Source organism: Arvicanthis niloticus, chromosome 10, assembly GCF_011762505.2.
Source record: "Arvicanthis niloticus isolate mArvNil1 chromosome 10, mArvNil1.pat.X, whole genome shotgun sequence".
NCBI lineage: Eukaryota > Metazoa > Chordata > Mammalia > Rodentia > Muridae > Arvicanthis > Arvicanthis niloticus.
In genome coordinates this window covers 39,235,335-39,256,922 of record NC_047667.1, presented here as the reverse complement: position 1 = coordinate 39,256,922, position 21,588 = coordinate 39,235,335, and the positions used below count along the sequence as shown (strand labels likewise).

At 42.8% G+C, this 21,588-nt stretch overlaps 1 protein-coding gene across 3 annotated transcripts in view; it reads left to right on the top strand.

Moving 5' to 3' along the window:
• The window catches only part of C10H1orf21 (chromosome 10 C1orf21 homolog), a 208,590-nt gene that overhangs the window by 97,080 nt on the left and 89,922 nt on the right, over positions 1 to 21,588 (top strand). For all 3 annotated transcript variants that reach the window (XM_034512847.2, XM_076941336.1, XM_076941335.1), the window contains exon 3: positions 13,719 to 13,813. In XM_034512847.2, the coding sequence (XP_034368738.1) occupies positions 13,719 to 13,813 (95 nt within the window). The remainder of the gene's footprint in view (positions 1 to 13,718; positions 13,814 to 21,588) is intronic.

Here is a 21,588-nt window from a genome sequence, read left to right as displayed (position 1 = left end):
AACAATGTTCTAAACTGTGAGGAAAATTGCCCCAGCCAATTAGTGCTCCTAAGCTAATAATCCTCTGTGAGGGATATTGATTGGCTAGTTACAAGGTTAAGAGTGTTCCATTGGAATGAGTCTATAAGAGAAGGCACGCTTTGCTTGCTGGGAGTGAATAGATTCAGGCATCCCACCCTCGGACTCTAAACTATTTTACAAGAAAAATGTCAATGTGTAGGAAACCATTCAGCAAGAAATGGAGGACAGAAAGCAAGCATTAAAGAGCAATGAGTGTCCTGTGTCCCCGTCCACCAGGGCCCTGATGTTCACACTCTGAATGTTCATGTCACCTCTCAAGTTACTAAGATGAGATTCTAACTCCCAACTTAATGTTAAAAGTTAGGTCTTTGGAGATGTGGTTAGGTCCTAAGGGACAACACGAATGTTATCAGTACCCTTATGAATGAGTCCCTGGAGAGCTGGCCTGCATCTTCTACCTTATATCGACACATTAAGAAGACACCATTTGTGAGAAGCAGGCCTCACCAGAAACCTGCTGGCACACTGATCTTGGACTGGTGAGAAATAAGCCATATAGAAGTATTCTGTCATAGCAGCTGAGCTTACTTAGACACTCAGATGGTAGGAAAATACAGTGTACCCTGCTTTAGAAGTACGGAAAAGACTAAAACGAAGTGAGATGGACTTTCTCTGCTTGGAGAAAAATCTAGCCCCAGTTCAGGTAATCAGGTAATCATCACTCACTGGTTGTGAGCTGCCTGAAGAAGGAATAAATGCTTTACTACACGTTGTGCACACTCACGGATAAGGGAGCCGAGGTGTGTTCTGAAGGTTTGCACAGGTCGCTTCTTGTCACATCTGGTCAGAAATCTCCTCTTTTTGATTCCCAAGCCTCATTCTGTCGGTGAACAATGTGTGTTATTGAAAGAGGAAACCAAGTTGGGCTGCTAGGTATGGAGAGGGGTTAGGAAAACGTCCAGAGACAGAGCCTTTGTTCTAGAAGCTTTTAATTCAATGGGAAGAACACCTTGCATCACCTATCTCTGGCCTTATCAAGAGTTTTGATTTATCACACACTGATTTATTAAGCACTTTTAAGTGAGGCTTTTTTTTTCCCCTGATCTTCCATATGGGCAGCAATAGATAGTCACTAGGAAGTGATGACGACTGTAACTCTTCGGGTGACAGTGACATCAGGCCTCTGAAGACGTGCCCTCTTACTGTAACTTCATCCTGAGCCAACTTTGGGTGCCAGACTCTGGGCAGTGTGATCCCAAGGAAGGCCAAGGGTACCTGTGTTTGGATGCCGATTGCTAGAGACTGATCTGATGTTTGGTACTGCTTGGGTCCTGAGCTCCTTGGACCATATAAAACCTGTGTGCACCAGATAATTAATGTCACAATAGTAGTATGTATATAAATGTTCTGCTAACATATAGCTAGCAGTTACTGTTTAAACATGCATGAAATTATCTTCGAAAGTTCTTAAGGTTTCTAATAATAAAAGCTTAGTTAAAAAGGGCCATAAGTAGGGAGGGATGAAGACTATGAGGGACAGTTTCTGTAGTCCGCTTCTTTTTACTCATAACCCATATTTGAAGGGATGTTGAATATTTATATATGAATATGTGCATGTATATGAATATTCAAAATTTCATTAAAATGTTTTCATAAGCATATGTGTATGATTATTAAGAAATAAAGTGGGGCTGGAGAGATAACTCAGGAGTTAAGAATACATATTGCCCTTGCATTGGGTCTCCATCCCCAGCACCCATGTTAAGTGGCTCGAAAGTGCCCGAGATTCCTGTTGCAGGGGATCCAGCGCCCTCTCTGGCCACCTTGGGCACTGCACTCAAGTGGTGCACATACACATACAGTGAAAAACAAAAGTTAAAACAGAATTGAAGGTAGAAGAATAAAGGCCAACCAAAAAAAGAGTGTATCTGCAGACTATCAAATAGCACACCCTCTACACTGAACAAGTCCTTCAAGCTGCAAGCAAAGCAGCACAGGCCCAAATCTCTATCCAGACCACATTTCCATTTTGAAAACCATATTTAAAACAAACTAAATTACATTTGAATTTACTTCCAGCCATGGATATTCATGTGTTACTATGTAAATGTCACTGCTGATCTTGATAGGCAACCACAGAGGACATCGTCAGATTATATATGATATGAGCGTTTAGTTTTAATGTACTGAGAGCCTTTGCATTTATTATGTCATCCACATGGCAGTATTTCATTAAATATTTAGTTCTGATTACCTTCTTTCACTCAAGAAATGTCTCTACCTCACAGTGCTCCTGCCTTGAGAGAAGGGCTGTTCTTCTTTGCCTTACCAAGTTTTCCTGACGCAGCTGTTAGATTAGCAAGGTTTAAGAGAGAAAAACCGCTGTGATTTTAGTTCTCAGGCAACTCTCAAAATCAGAATTACCCATTTAAGAAATACTAATTGTGCAAATATTATTAAAAGAAAGCTTGACTTTTGCCAGCAGATAAAAGATGTAATTAGACAGTGCACATTTTACTGATGTAATTAGATAACCAATGATCATAATAAAATAGGAAGCGAGCCAGGCAATAGTTTGAAAGACAGATAAATATAGACAGACAGGCAAGAGGGCACATAGAGAAAGAAATGGGATCACAGGTGACAGGGTAGCTTGTCCAGATTTATTGACCAGGGAAAGTCAAGGAGTTGGCTTTTGCACACACGTGAAGGAAGGAAGCCAGGAGAGCGCTTGAGACAGTAGAATGTTTACAGAAGAGAAACTCTAGGCCAGCTGTCTGCTGGGTCCCAGGAGAGAAGCTTCGGACTGGTGCCCCAGGAGATACACAAAGAGGAGCAGCTAGACCCAGTAGCTAAGACCAAGATGCATGGCAGGGTTCCCAGTAGATGAAGTCTGATGTTTAAACAGGAATTACCAGGGCAAGAGGGTCAATGGGCGCACTGTCAAGGTCACATAGAAGAAAGTCTGATACTCAGATGCACAGTAGGGTGACTGACCATAGTTAAGTAACAATGTTTGTGTTTGAGAATAAGCAGAAATGGGGATATTTGGATGATTTTACCACAAATAAATGGTTTTCAAAGTTGACTAATAACCCTGATTTGTCATTACATGTTGCAGATATACAGGAACAATGCCCTCTAAATGTTTGCAAGTATTGTTTGTTAGTCAAAAAAAATTATAAAGAACTTTTTGTAAAGCACAGTCCTGGCTGCCATGCAGGGAATCAACTGTATGTGTGAGAGAGGCATAGTATGGTACACTTTTAATCTCTGCTCTTCGGGTGCAGTGGCAGGTGTCTCTCTGTGAGTCTGAGGCTAGCCCAGTCTATAAAATGAGTCATAACCAGGGCTATGCAGTGAGACTCTGTCTCTGTGTTTGGGGGAGTGTGAGAGCGGAAGAGCAGTCAAGAGCTCTTGCCCATTGTTCTGTGGCGATGGGGTCTGAACTGGAGTTGTCAGCTGGGATGGGGAACACATCCGAGTTTGGGGTTCATGGGAAGAATGATTAAGCATGTCCTCACCACAGCCCTCTTACCCCTGGTTTTCTCCCCGGGGCTGGGAGTGGTAGGAGAAGTTAGTACCAACGTAAGTTCCCCTCCTGAAGCAAAGGCATCCTCAGAAGCTTCACAGTGTGGGATGACCACGAAAGGTGAGCATTTAGAACGTGGACCAAGCTGGGCTGAGAGATAAATACGATCAGGGTTTTCCTACATTAATGTCCCTGCTTGGTCTTTACATTTGATTCTGGCTGAGAGGTGAAGAGCAGCTGTAGAGGCAGGCAATGGTGACGTGCTCACTTGAGAGTCCAGGGCTCAGCTGTACTCAGGCACATGGTAGAGAGCCACTTCTGGTCTCCAGGACCCACAGAACCCAGTTACGCTTCCATGCATTCAACCTAAGCGTGAGAGGGGAGTTTTAGACATGCCGTGTTTGTTTAATTGGAGTGTATTATTCTTTGTTGGGAGCCAGCGCTCCCAAAGAGGCATGCGTTTGCCTTCCTCTCCTTCACAGTCATTTCTGTCCTTCTGCCACAGTCTCCGAGTCGTCCACTCTTGCCACACCTCATGGCCTTCTGAGTCTGAGCCTCTGCTTATGTATTCCCCATCTGCCCTCAGCCTCAGCACCCCCACTCCCGCCCTCCTTCCCAGCCTCTCCACTTCAGAAGCATCCACTGTGTCCTTCCCAGGTAGCAGCAGCAGCCTGTGCTACAGGAGGGGAGCAGTATTCACTTAAAACATTGCTTTCTCTGAAGCAAGCACTCAGATAACTTCCCACTGGGAACCCGTAGTGTTCTCTCATTTTCCCTTTCTCTGTTCCTACCATCCCTACCCTAAGAGCATCAGGAGTCTTTGGAGTGCTTACAGCAGGGGTTGGGGGAGGTGAAGGGGGGAGTGCCCCATAGCAGGATACAGTGCATGTGGGAGCCTCCTGTCGGATGCACTGATGTTTGTGTGACAGTGATCAGTGTTGACAGTGAGGAGCAGTCAACAGAAGATGACTCTTGGAAAGTGAGGTGGTAGCGATAGTCAAACAGCCAAGTGGAAAGCGTGGAGAAGAGAACTGCAGACAGAGATGATGCAAATGGGGTTTGTGAGCCAAAGCCAGGCCCCAATAGAGCATCCTGAAGGAGCCATGAGGACACCTGGAGGTGAACTTTGGCTCTATGAGGATGCAACAAGACATACAGGCTTATCAAAGGAAAGGTGAGCTGAGCCAGCAGACCTTCCTCGTGCCCCTGGTATTCCCACTGCTCATTAACAGAATTTATGGACCAGGGAAGCAGGGAGTATTTTTCAGAAGTAAAGAAATTACATTATTTTACCATGAAGTATGGTTCAGATGTGTTTCTCTGTTTTAAAAGTCCGATCACACAGCTTATATCGGGGAAATTACTTCAGCTGAAAATGACCCTATCCATTTTCTTCCCATTCTCTCTAATAATGACTTCGCTGCTGCCAAAGTCTTTTTAATAGTTCTGTAAGACAGGTAAAGCCAAGCTCCTGGAAGCCAGCATCAGTCCAGAGGCATATTAAAAGGAGCACCCTACATCATTGAAAAGCCATTTAAACTTTTACTGAAAGACCCCTAAAACCTCAAAAGCCATCTCATTCATGAACAGCACATTGAAAGTTACTTATTCCTTCATGAATTTCTGTTGTTGGCGGTTCCTATTTTTCTTCTTTTGAACTACCTCAAAATTCTGCAACTTTCCCTCTAGACCAGCCTACCAAAGACTTCCTGCTTCTCCTTACCTCTCTCCTCTTTAGCCCTGAAACTCAGGTGATAACACAGATTGGCTAACCTCCTTATGCCTCTCAGTCTGTACCACTAGTCTCACTAGCCCATCTGCCCTAGGCAAGACAGCCTTCTTACTGAGTTCCAGGATGTCAGGTGCTTAACATCCAGACAAGTGAGGCAAAATTTCTCTGTATTCTGTCATGATTATCTGAGAATCTTTTCTCTACCAGAAATTCATTTAAGTCAGGATCCAGTGAAAGGAATTAGTTGGATGGACATAGTCATTAGATTGTGGTTCTTCACAAACATACACAGATGTGCATGTACAGGCAGACACATTCTCTTCTCTCTCTCTCTCTCTCTCTGTCTGTCTGTCTCTGTCTCTGTCTCTGTCTCTGTCTCTCCTTTGCCTTGACAAAAGGGTGAAGGGAAGTTTTCTGGTGTTGACTCAGAGTGCAGTGCCTGCTCCAGGAGTATGAGATTATTCTGAAGCAAACATGAGTGACCATGGCTGAGGCACAAAGATCAAGTTCCACTGTGGCAGAGGTTGTTTGAACTCTTATAGACACAGAACAAAACAAATCCGTGAGTCAATATGAACCAAATTCATTGATATATGGACACCAGGTAGGCTCATCAGAGCAGAGCAGGGGATATCTCAGATGCTGTCTTTAGTCTTAGAGTTGATAGAAGCAAATGATCTACTATGTAATACATTTCAAATGTCTTACCTAATAGTGACAAAGATGTTCAGTCAGATAGAATGGTTGGTAGTGTTTATTGAGAGGACTAAAGACATTTTTGTAGCATTCCATCTCACTACAATCACGATGTTCTACACAATCTGTAGGGTCGACTCCAGAGAACTTGAGTTTGCAATGGGTGATCATACACTGTCCTTCTAATCAGGATTCTATAAATCCGTGAGAGTGTTTACTGGAGGAAGTAACTAGAGACGGAACAGCCTGAATGTATTAAAAACACAACCTGTGCTTCTGGCCCTCCAGGGAGTGGTGGGGGTATCAGTCTTATGTAAGCATGTGACACATGTGACACAGTAGCAGCATTGTTACATGTTGTCTGTCATTGCTCTGTAGTTTACCTAAAAAAGAATGTCAGTGTTTGTATTTATTTTAGATCTTAAATAAAACGTATACAGATATACTATGTAAATTCTGTTACAGACCCAGATCTGAAACTCTTCCATATAATAACCTTGGACCGTTAATGCCACTAGAAGGAATTTTAACTGATTTTTGCTTACGTTTTGTTTAAATATAAACAAGCATTAGGTTTCACTATTGATAAACACACAAAAAGGCACAAGGGATTTTATATCAGTGACAGTCATATACTCAGATTATGCGGTATCTTAGCAAGCTGTATATAAATATAAGCCATCGCTATGCTTTCTCTAGTAGCCTTCCAAGGGTTAGATGCTACCGAAGTTCAGTCCCCGCAAAGTTTAAGTCCAAAAACCATTCTCCTTGTTCTTTTCAAGCAGTTGGGATCTTTAGGTCATTGACACTTAAATGGTTCTTATTTGTCAGGATTTGATCTAAACCCCGGAAAGAACAGAAGTGTCTAAGAAGGTGCAAAAGCTTGTGTTAGAGCTCTTGGAAACATTAGGAGCAGGGCGTGTATAACTATCCTAGAAACTATTCAGTAATGACCATCACACCAGAGCTGATGAGATCCCTTTATACAAGGGCAGTCAGGAAGTTAAGGTTAGGGACTGCCCGGCTCAGGGACTTGATGGCAGTTCATGTTCTCCAGTGGAGTGCACTTCATGTATAACGCTGTTCCAAATTTAGAGTCCATCTGGTGAACCTTGGCAGTGAGATGCTCTCGGGCTTTGTGTGTTGAGGGATATGCCCAAGCAGGAGATAGTCTCAGAGGAGAAGTTTTCTCTGTCTCTCAAGACAACTATTTCCCTGGGCACCTTTTGCACTCCTGTCCCCCATCCCCCTACATAGTTTATCACAGAACCCAGCACCGAGTGTATATTTGATAGTTTTCCAAATGAGGAATGACTAAAAGTGAACTTCGATCTGCTGGCATGATCAAAGCCTTTACTATTTTGTGCACTTTAATACCTGTACAGCTAGACTTCAGTCTGACAAATGTCCCCTGCTGAGCCTTTGCACAAAGGGAAACACAATACTCAACTTCAGAGAGTGGGATGATGAGAGAGGGAAGTTGAAAAACATGAGGATGTAAGACTTAGGGATAGGAGTTAAAGTGCCTGGGTTCCCAGTTTCTCTTTGTAAGCTGTGTGTAAAATGGAGGGGAGATGGAATGGGAAGGGAAGAGAAGACTCGAGAGAAGAAGGAATAGAGAATAAGATGTACCTGATGAAAAAATATCCAGATTTGATCAAAAGCAGCGATCTAGAGTTCAAGAGGCTCAGTAGAACCCCCAGAAGAAAAAGGCTGCGCAATACAGGCTGTGTGCCGCGGGCTTCCTCTGCTATCATCTTAGCACACACCCAGCCTGTTTCTCCCTTTGTGCTGCACACATTTGAATGCATCCATTAAAGATTCTTCTTTAACAAAAATAACTTTTTGACTGGGCAGGAAAGAAAGTTTAAGAAAATAAAAGTTTGAGGAATGACCTTGAGGCATGCCTTCATGGGGTGCTGCAGCGGAGGGCAAAGGTAGGCAGTGGCAGAGCACACTGGAGGCCTGCAGAGCGACTCCACTAACTGAGGTGTTTGAAGAGGAAGCAGTTTAACATCAGACATGCTTTTGCCTGCTAATACTATTGGCTCAGCTCTAGCCTTCTGCCCAGGATAGGAGAAAATGCCCCATCTCTCCTCCAACATCACAAAACTGCCTCCTCCCAAGACCTACTATGAGAGTTTCTCTACTCTTTGGAACCTGGCTCAGCTCTCTTTAAGATAAAGGGGCTTCTAGGAAGGAAGCAGAAAAGAAAACCATCTCTTGTATTTTCTGCGAAGACATAAGCTTTTTAGCGCAAACCATTCAAGTTGTGTGTGTATGTGTGTGTATTTTTGTGTGTGTGAGTTGTTTATGTATTTGGGTTTGTGTTTAAGTGTGTGTATGAGAGTGTATATGTCTTTCCATGTGTATATTTATATTTGAGTGTGTATTTGTGTGTATACGTATGAGTTTGTGTTTAAGAGTGTGTATAAGAGTGTATATTCGTGTATTTGTGAGTTTGTGTATATTTATATGTGTGTTTCTGTGTGTGTGTTATTGTTGTTTACTTTCAGTTCTTGCTAGAAAGGTAGTAGTTTGACCCCCATGCACAGCTTTGTGCTTTCAAATTTATACTTACAAATGGTTGACAGTCATTAATATTATAAGGAAGGTTCAATCCCCCTTTTTAAGAATTTTTATTTTTGTTGATATGTGTATATAAGCTATGGGATGTGTGTGAATGCCTACAGAGACCAGAGAGTCATCAGATTCACTGGAACTATAGTTAAAGGCAGCTGTGAAGCACTGACGACCAGGATCTTGAGCTAGGGCAGTCCATGCTTGTGATTCCGATCCACCTCTTCAGTTCTGGACCAACCCTTCTAAATGAAAAGCCCGGCCAACTCTGTTTTTGAAGAAACCCCATTTTGTGGGAGACCAGGGTCCAGTCTCCAATTCAAGGAAGAAAATCACAAAGTCCACGTGAGCAATCATCCTATAACAACCTGCCCTTGCAACTTCAGCAGGATCAAGGTACATAGAGATATCCTAAGACATCCTGCAGAGAGCAGATAACCTGAGCATTCTGTTTGTCGGGTGGTTCTACCCTCGTGTTCAGATCCTGCAGATTGCACCAGAAATGAGTTTTTAAAATATTAATTTGCTGACCTGTATGGAAATTCCCCAAGTTTGCTGTAACCACAGTAAGTAGCTTGTACCCTTAGACTTGGGGCTCTCACTTTGACCTGTTGCTATGGGTACACTCAAGACCTTGACCCTTATATGTTTACATCAGAACTGACTCCTTGGTGGTCTTTGGGTACCTGCAACTTGGGCATAACATTAAGTGCTGTCCCTCAAGTGCTCACTGCTATCTCCCAGGTTTACAGATGGGCCTGCAACAGGTTCTGTAATAGTAGTAGTAATAGTAATAGTAATTAATAGTAATAGTAATTAATAGTAATAGTAATTAATAGTAATTAATAGTAATAGTAATAGTCCCTGTCTTTGGAACTGGAGAGATGGCTAACCAGTTCAGAGCGATGGCTGCTCTTTAAGACGCTCCAAGTACTATTTCCAGCACCATGGTGGCTAACTGCTCTCTGTAACTCCAGTGCCAGGGGATCTGGCACTGTCTTCTGCCTCAAAGGTCACTCATTGCATTAGTGTAGTGCAGACATGCATGAAGACAAAACAACCATACACACCAAGTAATAACTAATTAAATGTCTCCAAACAAACAAACAAAACCCCACCCAGATTTTAATCAATTAGAGGGAGATAGGTGCTTTTTTAATTTCAGGATTATTAGAAGTCAGAATTTTTACAAGCAGTACAGACAGAAGAGGAGGGAATTCGGAGGCTTTCCAGGAAGGGTCCTGCAGCTAAGAAGGGCTCTTACGGTTGTTTTCCATGACAGTGAAAACCTGAACCAGCTTTGACACCCGTTTTCTTCTTCTCTTTTTCATCAGTGGCTGCTACCACACAATCCCAAACTCCCTATGCTGTTACCTTGAATAGATGCTAAACATCCCACCACAGATCTGTTTTGACTGGAAGCCTGAAAGTGTTTACAAGGGCTGAACAGCCAGCCTGTGTTCCTGACTTGAATTTTAATAAGCCACCTGACAAGATGAACAGGAAGAGAGGGAACAGGTGTAAGGGAGAAAGACAGTCCCTTCTCTGCTCATCATCAGGTGGCCACACCTTGCTGCACTCAGGACTCTGGCTTGTAGTGGTGGCCCTGTCCCCCAATGCAGGCTCTGATCAAAGGGGGCTGAGGTCAACAGTGAACTCAGCTGTGCCTTTGACAAAAGGAAATCTGGATTTCAGTAGTGAATATCTTGCTACCGTAACCCAAAATGCTGGGCCCACCCCACCCTGAGGCCTGAAGAGATGTTGCTTGGGGCCACATCTCTACAGAAATGTATGACATCTTCATCTCTCTCCAGATGCAAGTCTTCATTCAGGCACCAGCCTTCAGAAATCTGACAGGCTATTTTATTTTATTTTATTTTATTAAGTATTTGTTATTTTTTTTAAATTGTGGCTTTTTGCTGATTTCTTGTCTAATTCCAGGATGGATTTTGCATAGTGGGTTGCGTAAGTAGTGACGAAAAGCCAAGCTTATAGTCCTAGATGTTTGTTTTCTCATTAGTTGTTAGTCACATTATATTGTCCCAACAGTGCCCTGGCCAGTCAGCCAGACTGCTAATGACACCGTAAAACCTACCAGCTGTCTAAATTGGTCAAGATTCTGTGTGATGAAAAGGAAGGAAGAAAGTGTTTACAGTAATGTTACTGTGAAAGTCATGTCACCAAGAGCTTTTCCATTTCCTTAGAGAAAAGTATTAATAGCATGTCTATTACTTTCAGTTGTGAGCCCCAGAGGGCTGAGGAAAGAAAGTGAATGTTTACTTTACCCTGCTGCTCAGCATCTGCTAAGACTGGACTGTGGTGGGCCACATGGGAGAGGACCATGGGCAAGGGAAGAAGGGTGACTCTTTCTGGGGGACACCTGTGTTGTGTAGTGTGCAGAGAGCTGCCTGGTCTTCCAGAAGTCTCTGTCTGTATTCTATAATGATGTGTGATCTGCCCTGCCCTGTTGCATGAGGTTTGGGGCCCTGGGTAGAACAAGGTCTATCAGATTGTGATAGTTGTTATGTCTAATAATTGAAGGCAACTAAGCATGCCTTTGTCCAATTAAAGCCAGAGCAATTATGTCGTTGTGCTGTGACTTATAACCGTTAATGCCTCAAACCAAAGTTAGGATGCCTGGTTTTTGAATTTTTATGTTTTTACCTTTATTTTGATCTCGGCATGATTATACTGGGAACATAATTATGTCTGTTCTTTTTTAATTAGCAGTGTTTTTGCAATTCATGAGTAAACAATCCTTAATTAAACATGTTGGTATTATTAACTTCCTTTTTTCATCTGACTAGCAAATCAGAGGATGAGATTCTCTTGTTTGTTTTTTATTTTGAGATAGCATTTGCTGGGTAGCCCCAGCTGACCTCAAACTCACTATGTAGCTTAGGCTGCCCTCAACAGCAAGATCTCCCCACTTCAATCTTATGTGTTGGGATAGCACACATGAGCCATCGTAACAGGCTGTGGAATACTTTTCCTTTGTACTTGTCAATTCAAATCTATCTATAAACTTGATCATTTTAGACTTAGGATTCCTGAAGGGCTCATGACTGTAATTGCATACAAGTCTCTCAAATTTCTTTAGAAGGAAGTTGGAATGGGGCATGGGAGATGGCTCAGTTGGTAGAGTGTTTGTCACTCAGACATCTGGAGCTGAGTTCAAATCCCCAGTGCTGATGTAAAAAGCCAGGTGAGAGGGTGCACCCCTGAAATCCCACTGCTGGAGAGCAGAGATGGGGTTATTCCTGGGACTGGCTGGTCAGGCAGTTTAACTGAATCATCAAGTTCAGTATCTGCAAGAGACCCTGTCTAAAAAGGTGATACAGGAAGATTCCAGACATTGACCTCTGGCTACTACATGAATACAAAACATACATACATACCACACTCACGCACAAACATACAATAGCAATAAAGAAAAAAAAAAAACAGAATCAATATCTACCTTGAGTTACCAAGTGGAAAAAACTACAAATGGCTTGGTCACAAACATTGGGTCTTACACATTTATAGAAATCGCACTAGCTTCATAAGGATGAGAGAAACATTTGATAAGCACAAATGGATGCAGTTGTAGCTAGGATTACAGAAATAGTGTGTTAAGAGGGAGGGTGGAAGGATGACCAAGAAAGTCAACTAACCTGGGCCCTTGGGGCTCTCAGACTGAACCACCAACCAAAGAGCAAGCATGGGCTGGATCTAGGCCATCCTACACAGATGTAGCAGATGTGCAGCTTGACCTTCATGTGGGTCCTGAACAACTGGAGAGGGGCCTATCCCCAAAGCTGTTGCCTGTCCACAGGATATGTTCTTCTAGCTGGGCTGCCTTGTCTGGTCTCAGTGTGAGAGGATGCATTTAGCCTCAGAGAGATTTGATATGCCAAGGTAGGTAGGGGAATACTCAGGGGGTCCCCACCCACTCAGAGGAGAAGAGAAGGGAGGTATGAGGAGAAGGAGCAGTGAGCAGGATGTAAAGTGAATAAGTAAAATTTTTAAAATTAATAAAACAACAACAACAACAATAATAATATAATAGATAGGATGGAGAAACCACGGCTACATTATAAATTGTATTATAAATATTAGCACGGGATATTTTTAAGGACTAGCCTCACTGTACTCAGTCACAGGCCTTAAGAAAATATGTTACAGCTTCTTAGCTTAAAATAAAACTTAGTGACAGGCAGCTGCCTTTCTTAGGGGCGACTCCATACCATTTTGAAGCCAATTTGCTGAAGTTTTCTAATTCCATAGTTTCTGTGATTTTTTTTTTTCTCCCCCCACAAGTTGGACTGAAGATGAGTCAAAAATTACACTTGTTTTTGAACTCAGTGTACCCAAGTTGTTTCCTGTTGACAGGAGTCTGGTGAAAATGTCATCCTTGTCATCGCCAAATCTCTGTCCTAGAGAAGGACTTTGGCTGGCAGCTTTGCTGATTTTTGTCCCATGATAGATTTGACTTTGAAATCTGTGTTTTCTTCTCAAGTCTAGGTTCTCTCTATAGTCTTCTGTATTATCCACTGTAGGACCAAACCCACTTAGAACTAGTTGATAGTTTGGCTCTGTGCTTATAACTTTATAGACATTAAAGTATAGATGTGCAGTAAACTGCAGACTGCTCAGATTTAATGGAAGAACCCTAAAAAGAAAAGTTTCATTTCCAATTGGTCTTATTTGTTGGTACAACTCTATAGTAATAAACAGTACTATATTTTTCAAAAAGGGAAGAATTAAGGTGTGAACGTCCAGCTGAAATATGCCACTACAAGCACTCTGCACAAATATTTTCCTAGGGATAAAGGAAGATGCTCTCTGTCCTCGTAGGCTAGTGGGTGGTGTTCCCCAGTGTGCCTGGATTCCATCCACTTTCAGAGTTGAAAGTGCCTACATCTTCAGCACCTGCTCACTGTATAATGTCTGTGGTCACCACAGGGTCTCTCTGAATTGGAAAACTCAGCCAACCCTCTCGCAGGCAAAGTAGAGCATCTACTCACAGGGACCCAAGATGTCCATGCATACTTCTTCCAGACTATTCCAGATGAGTCACGCATTACAGCTGCACGGGAAAGAGTCTAATGTATTGCTTTGCTGACACTTTACTGCCGTTGTGGTAAAATTTCTTTCTTTTTGTTTGTCATTCAGATGAGTATAGGATCAAACCCGTGGAAGAGGTCAAATACATGAAAAACGGGGCAGAAGAGGAGCAGAAAATAGCAGCCAGGAACCAAGAAAACCTGGTAAGAACTGAAGTTCTCCATTAACAGTGACTACTGAAAAAAAAAAACCCAAGCTGCACATTGATTTGAGGCTCACACCCTGGTTCAAGATTTCTTGAAAATGCTGTAGCTATTCTTAGCTTGCCTGGAAGCTGCGCCATTACCCTGTATCCTGTTTGTCTTAGACTAGATCCCTTTGTAGTCCTGATAAGAAATGCTCCAGGGAAAACACAGCAAAATTATTGGTGTTTCTAGAAGTGAAGTTGAAACCCCTGATGTAAGATTGAGAGGTGCTGGAGGTGGATCTACTCCCCATGCCTCCTAACACGGATTCAAGTCAGGATGAATACCAGAGTTTCATTATTTGAAACCTATAATGAGGAAGTTAGTTCCCTTTCAAAGGAAAACCACAGATTTCTAAAATAGGTCTGCATCCAGAGAGCCCATTCTTCACGTTGATGGTGTCAAAGGTACCGCACATTTGAGTTCATATGAGATGTGTAATGACAGGGGGTTAGGGAGCTTCTTACTTTATTATCAATCACTATGCATGTTCTTCCCCAGCAACTCACCTTGATCGTTTAGGCAGTTATCATATTAATTGATTTCTCAGAGGTTAAAGTAGTAAGAGTGTACATTTTTATTCAGTTGCACTGGTAATGTGATGGGTTTCATTCATATTTTGCATATATTTTACATTTAGATTATTTATGTGAGTAAGCGCACGTACTTTTTAGGATTTTATGTATCAATAAGTATTTTTGCTCCACTGACAGTTTTTCCTAATACATGTTTCATTCCTTGGTGACCTCTACTGTAGCACAGTATTAGCCCCTCCTTGTGGCTGCCATTTTCTATCACCATTCTAGTGGATGTTAGAGTCTATGGGTTTTGCTTCCTTCATTCTCTCTAAGCATGTGACCAACAGCCCTAAGTAGTAAAATGTCAGCAAGGGAATATTTTACATTTTAAGTGCTGAACATAAAGGACTTCTCAGCGGGAGGACACATGCCTAAGACAGGCAAGGCCCTCAGGCTCCGCCCCCAGCACCACAGTCTGGGGGAAGAGGGTGCAGAGAAGAGCCTAGATAATGACATATTTCATAAATGGCATTTAGCTTTCTAACAGTGATTCTTAAATGCATGGGAAAAGGATGTTGACCAAAAAGTAGAAGTTAGTGTTACCAGGCTTCTCACATGAAGCTTTGTTGTTGCCGTGTTTAAAGCAAAGACCTGGGTAGGTGAGAAACTCATTTTTACTAAATAGCAGAGTTTTCCTCACTTGCTGCAACTTGGGTTCAATGTATAGATCTCAGACTGACGTTAGAAGCTGGCCTGGAACAGCCTGGCCTTGGCTCCCACTTCTGTACCTCTGCTCCGTGTACTTGTCCCTTGGGAACCTGAGGAAGCTGGAGACTAAGATTGCCTTTGCTGCTCATCCTGCTGAGACCAGCTCAGTATTTGCCCCTCTTCTCATCCTTGCAAACACATTTCTGGGCGCCTCTGTGCTCAGAGTTAGCACTAGTATCCTGTGCAAGCCAAACACACTTGAAGAGAGAGACTTCAGGTCATTTTGACTGATTTGTGTGACACGTATGGCAATCCTGCATCCCCATTTAGCCAAATGATTTGAGATTTGCACTGCTCGTGGTGGTTTTCTAGTGTTCGAGCATTCGTGTGGGAGCAGGAGGAGATAGATGTGTTTGATTCTGGAATGAGCAGGCTGCTTTCCAAAGTTAGAAGTGGTTCTCAGTGATCTGTTAGTATGTTGTGTATTAGCTTACAGCCAGTGTCTAGTCTCAACAGAATACACTTCCCAGTAGTCACTCCATAAATGCTGTGCTCTCCAGTCACTTGGGCCTTTTGGTCACAGTTTCCATGGCTGATGAGTCTCGTCCATGGCCATCACAAATGTACCCTGAATCCGCAGACAGGCATCCTGATTTCTGTTATTGCTTTACATCTGCGTATTCCACTTTGGTTCTCACTCGACCTTCTTAAGCAAGGCGAAGTAGGATTGCTTTGCTTTACTTTTTTAACCATCAAAAAGCTATTCAGACACAGGTGTCCACCTGAATTCCCTAGTCTCCATTTCTAGCTTTAAAAGTTTGGCCTCAAGCTTCTGGAGTTCAAGTTCTTTATCTAGAATGTATCTGGAAATCATTAGAGAATTAGAAGAAAATACCTATGTCAGGTCTTTGCAAAGGGAGACTTTCTTCCTGGTGGCTTAGATAACAAGAGCTTGTAAAGAGAGAGCTTTCTTTCCTGACATTGGAGTCAAATGCTTTTGTAAAACAGAATAGCCGCAAGATGGAGGTAGTCAAGTAAGAGCCTGGGGAAAACACTTGTGATCAGTACACAGTGAAAGGACTCAAGTCTGGGATACTAGAGTACCTCTAGATAAACAAGAAAGGGGTAATCTCTTTTAAAAAGGAATAAATAGACCAAGTGGTTCACAGTAGAGCGTAGAGCATCATGGGCACACAAAAAGCTGTTCTCTACCACCTGGGCGGTGCATACTCTCTCTGAGACATGTGTTCTTTGTGTGCCTGAAGGATACTGCCCGAAAGGCATGCTTCACTGGGTCTCTGGTGGGCTGCTCTCTAAAAACACTTGAGCTTTTGTTCATTTAATTTTTGTTTCCCAGAGCCAGAGGTGTGCTGGTTTTCAAACCAGTTTGTGCTGGTTGAATGTCATTGTAATTATGTAATTTAGTTAAATAATATGCAAGCCTGAGAAACACCGCATTGAGATAGCTGTTACAGTGACATGTAAATGGACTGCTTTGAAAAGTTGATGAAGGTGGGTTATTAAAAGCTTGCTGTTCAGTGGAGTTCTACACTCAAGATTCTTTTACTTTCTCACTTCCCTTAAGAAATCAAACAGGAATTTCAGCTGTGCATTGAGGACTTGGTAAGTGAAGGAGGTGCAGAGGGTGTCCTCTCTCAGTGTCCCTCACGGAAAGGAAAAGCCATATTCTTGTGACAAAAGATGGGGAAAGAAACGTGCATCTTGATATCCTAAAGGAAAATAATATGTTTATTGTACATATACATTTTATATGTCCCTACTTTTACTCAGACCAGTTTGGGTGGTAACAACTAATACTACTTATTGTAATTAGGGACATGCAAATTAAAATGTGATCCCATTTTTCATCCATTGGATTGGCAAAAACTTGAAATTTGATAATATCAGACTTTGGCCTGATTATAGGAAAATATATGTTGATGTACCAGCGGTACCACCTCTCTCAGAGGACAGTGTAGTGGTTGGTGTTTCTGACAGTTTAAACATGCATAACCGTGACCCAGCACTTCTACAGCTTGTATACAATGGACAGCTGCCTGCATGCACGAGGAAGCTTGCACAAGACATTCATTAATAGTGCTCTTTATATCGGTAGAAAGTTGAATGAAGACCTTTCTGCCTGTCAGTAGAACAGTAGTTAAATCACACTAGGTAGCAATTTAAAAAGGACCTGGAACTGTTTTTGGAAAAAACATGCTAATTTCCACATTAATATATGTACTGTGATGTAGAAGGAGCTAAGGTGGGAGGACTAAGGAGAGGAAGAGGAGGAGTAAAGAGAGGAGGAAGAGAAGGAAGAGGAGGAGCTAGGGAGAGATGGAGAACGAAAGAGGGGCACATGGAGGCTGATGTTCGCTTGTCTGTAGCAGTCAAAGGTCGTTGGTATATCTAGGTCGGGTATTGGGTTACACCTCTGATTGTAAGGGCATCTTGTTATTGATCATTACTAAATATATAAGCCTTTGGATAATTTAAGCATTAGAGTCTCATTTTCTTACTGGGTCCACGTGGTTGGCAGGATGGTCTGGGCAATGCCCAGCCTTGCAGAGACAGCATGGAAGATTGGCAGAGCCATCTCCCACTGTCGTCTTGTGGGTGGCAGGGCTGGTGTTACTGGCTGGCCGTTTCTAGCTGCCACGTGCACATGGCCTCTGGCCATGCAACATGGCAGCTGAGCTAGAAAGAGGTGGCCATTTTTTTTTAAATAATTACTACAACACTGTGATGCTATGTAGGATCCTTTAAAATGAACCTGAGACAGCAGTTCTCTGTGTTTTCCCACAAATATTCATGTGTGTGCGAAGATTCTTAGATACAGATGTGTTCCAAACTAGTGGCACACCAAGTTCAGCTAACTGATTTGCAAAATGGACATGATCCTGGAACTCACTTTAGTGAGAATTTGTGCAAAGCACAGTTCCTGGGGAAGACTATGCCATCATTGGCTATTATTATTATTTTACTTTTGTTAGTGGAATTTCATTACTTAGGAGCATACAAGAGAGAACTGATAATGTGTTCAAGGGAAATTTTTATGGTTATATTTAATATTTAAAATGTTGTTTGAAATTTTATTTATTCAAAGTGGCTATAATAGCAGTTTTCTGATTTTGACTACTTCACAATCATAAGCAAGATGGTGGCATTTTCTTATCTCGGGTAGATATATTCCAGGGGTGGAGGGGGACCAGAAGTCAGCCAGGAGGAAACTTGAGAACAGTTCAGTTTCATTCTATGGGAGTTCACAGTTTTGCATGCAAATAATTTAAACACGTATTACTCTAGACTTGGCAGGATCCAACCCTTTACCTCTGCCAGTGTAGGGAGTCGTCCTCGATGTTTAATAAAACACTGTCTTTTTTTTCCTTAGTTAACACTTTCCATTCAGAGGCCATCCTCCCTGAAGACAGCATGAGCTTCCTAGATTGACAAGTGTTGCATTGATCTTGATTCACCCTTTCAAGATATCTTTGTATAAATGAGAGGATTTTTTTCTCTCAAATGATACACAACACAAACTTTTGATTTCTGTTTTGTCCTTAGAGTTGAAGGATGACTTTAACTTAGAGTTAAAGTCTAAGTTGTTGAAGTCTGAGTTGTTGGGAATGGGAGTGTCTGAACTTGGAAGGACTTGCTTTCTGGCTTAGGGACCTTTGGATACTGAAAAGTTCCCACAACCAAGTAAAGAAGATGCTTGGTATCTTATTTACACAAGGACAATTAGTTAACTCTCTTGATAGGACCAAATACACCAGAAAAAGCAGCTTAGGGAGGGAGAGTTCATTTTGGCCACAGTTCCTGGGGATAATGCCCATCCTGACGAGGAAGACCCTGGGCAGTTCCAGGGTGACACGTGTATCCCCAATAATTGATGCAATAGGAAACGGAAATCAGACAGGAAGTGGGGCAGGCTGTCAAGCCTTAGGGCCTGCCCTCCAGCTACCTACCTCCTTCAGTACTACTCCACCTAAATGTTCCACAGCCTTCCAGAACAGCACCACCAGTTAGGGATTTACGTGCCCAAACACGTGGACCCATGGAGGAAATTCCACACTTAAACCACAACAGCAAACTAAATACTTCCCTATAATGTAGTTATTGCTTTAGTGTTAGACATGGCCCAAGCACATACAGAGTTTAAGTTCTCCAGGTGTAAGGGTTGACATCAGCCTGAAGTTCTTCAGGGTGATTGTAAGTCAGAGGAGGGCAGAGTGGCTGAGGAGAGGAGGGCAGAGTGGCTGAGGAGAGGGCTTTGCTGGCTTCCTTCTAGCCCACTGTTGGCTGTGCGTTGAAGGGGTAGCAGGGAGAACGCTGCACCTCTCTATCGATCTTGGACGACTTCCTTTCCACAGCTGCTGGCACATTTTGTCACTTGAGCTGAGTACACTCAAGGTCCCACAGATTATTCTGGCACTGTGGTCATTTGTTTTCAAGTAGAACAAAAGTAGTTTAATCTCTGAGGAGGAGGGAGTTGTTGACTCAGCCTTCTGAGTGTCCTGTGATTAGCAGAAGCCTGCCTCCCGATTTGGGAACAGCATGTTATGGGATGAAAACAGGACTCACAGGTGTTCTGTACCCCGTATAGCCCAGCACAAGCTCTAGCCATCACTGCCACACCTAGTTAAACGGTCACTTGGATCCATTGCTGGTATCTTACGGCAGAAACAAAAGTAGGTTCTAAATAATCATTTCATCCACTACCCCTGAAGAAAACCCTGTTATCTTTGTGTACTTGCAGGAAACAAAGGGTCGGTTATATACATCATTACACAGACTATACACAGAAATCAGTGATTCAAATGTGGCTGGGGAATACGGGTGTTAGGAATTGCTCCCAGAGCCCCACATGTGCAAGGCAGGTAGGTGCTGTACCATTGAGCCAGACCCCGACTCCTCAGAAATGGCTTCTGAAACAAAGGCAAGGCCATCGTGTAGGGAAAGCATAGAAGAAAATGACTGAAATCCTATTTCAGGTTACCTTTTCTCTTTCCCATACATAGCACTAACAAGTTGAGTGTGAGCAAAGTGTTTGCTCCCAGAATCATCTGTCTCTTGAGTAAATCCTTATCTCAGCAAACTCAGTCCTGGCCATCAGCTGGCACGTTAGGCACACTGAAGGAATGACAGGATCAACGAGTCCAAGTGGTAACTCTAAGGAAACCCAAAGGGAGACAGCTGTGCACAGTGCAGATAGAAGGAAGTAAGGAGTCTCTTAGGCCTCAGGAAGTCGGACGGGGTGGGAAGGTGGGGATGGGGTGAGGAGGGAACTAGCATAGAATGGTGGGCCTTCCCTTGAGATCTTACAAGACTCATTGTGGGCCGGCATTGTAGCAGGGCCTTGACTGAGGCCAGCTTGTCATCAGCTGGTGACTAGAAAGATTTTGAGCAGAAGGAAAAGTTGAGCCAGTCTTGGAGGGGACAGGGATCATCAGTGACTTGGGAGACTGGTGGAGTACATTAGGAAGTCTCTGTGACCAGTTGACATATCATCTGGTTTTACATTTTAGCTTTTAGCTTTTTCCCTTAGGTGTCACCTTAGTTCCTGGTTTACTGGTAGTCATCACCTTATGTATTATAATACAGCATCTGCATCCACAGACTGAGGAGGGCAGAGCCTACAGGCCTAAGTTAAAGATAGAGGCTGGGGATGATTTCTGTTCCCAGCATTGTTGCCAGAGGGATTGCTTTTGAAGATGCTTTCTTTGAATGGTCTTAGACGAATCTGTTCTCGGCCTCCATCTGCCCAGCATGGACAGCCTCTGGAATAGCCCCTGATGTGAGAGTAGACATAGCAATGCTGGGCTTTAGATTTCTGCCTTTTTCTCCAACGGTGACACTGATGTTTAAGTAAAACTAGATAGAGGCCATCTTGAAGGAGGAATTGTGTTCAGGTCACTTAGGATATTGTTTGATCTCACTAACACATGGACATTTTGCTTGCAAGTGGCTCAGTTACAACAGTGGAGTCTGGGACATGAGTGACAGCTGAGATGGCCAATGTCATCAAAGTGCTTAGAGCCATAGGATAGTGGTGTGCTGTTTCCGCAGGCTGTTCAGATTTCTCTGTTATAACCCATGTCAAGCTAAAAATAAGAGTGTATATATTTCACTCTTCTATTGACAAACTCATGAGGTCGCCTCAGCCAGTTTAATAATTTGTGCTGTGGAAGTGAGAGTATCCAAAGAAGACGCCATGTTTCCAAAAGCTGGATTCTGATCTCTCCTTCATTTGTGAGACGATAACATCTACACTTTGTGGAGATGAAGGATTCACCAGCTTCACGACTTTTATCTTCAAAGGGTTCTTGCTAATTCTGAAACTGTGAAGAAAACAGAGAGAGGGAGGGAGGGAGGGAGGGTGGGAGGGAGGGAAAGAGGGAGGGAGGGGTGGAAAGAATAAACGAACAAGGCATAAAATATTCATCTTCTCCTTTAAAAGCAGGAGGGTGTATTGCTTAGCCTGTCAGTATCATAATAGACACATGA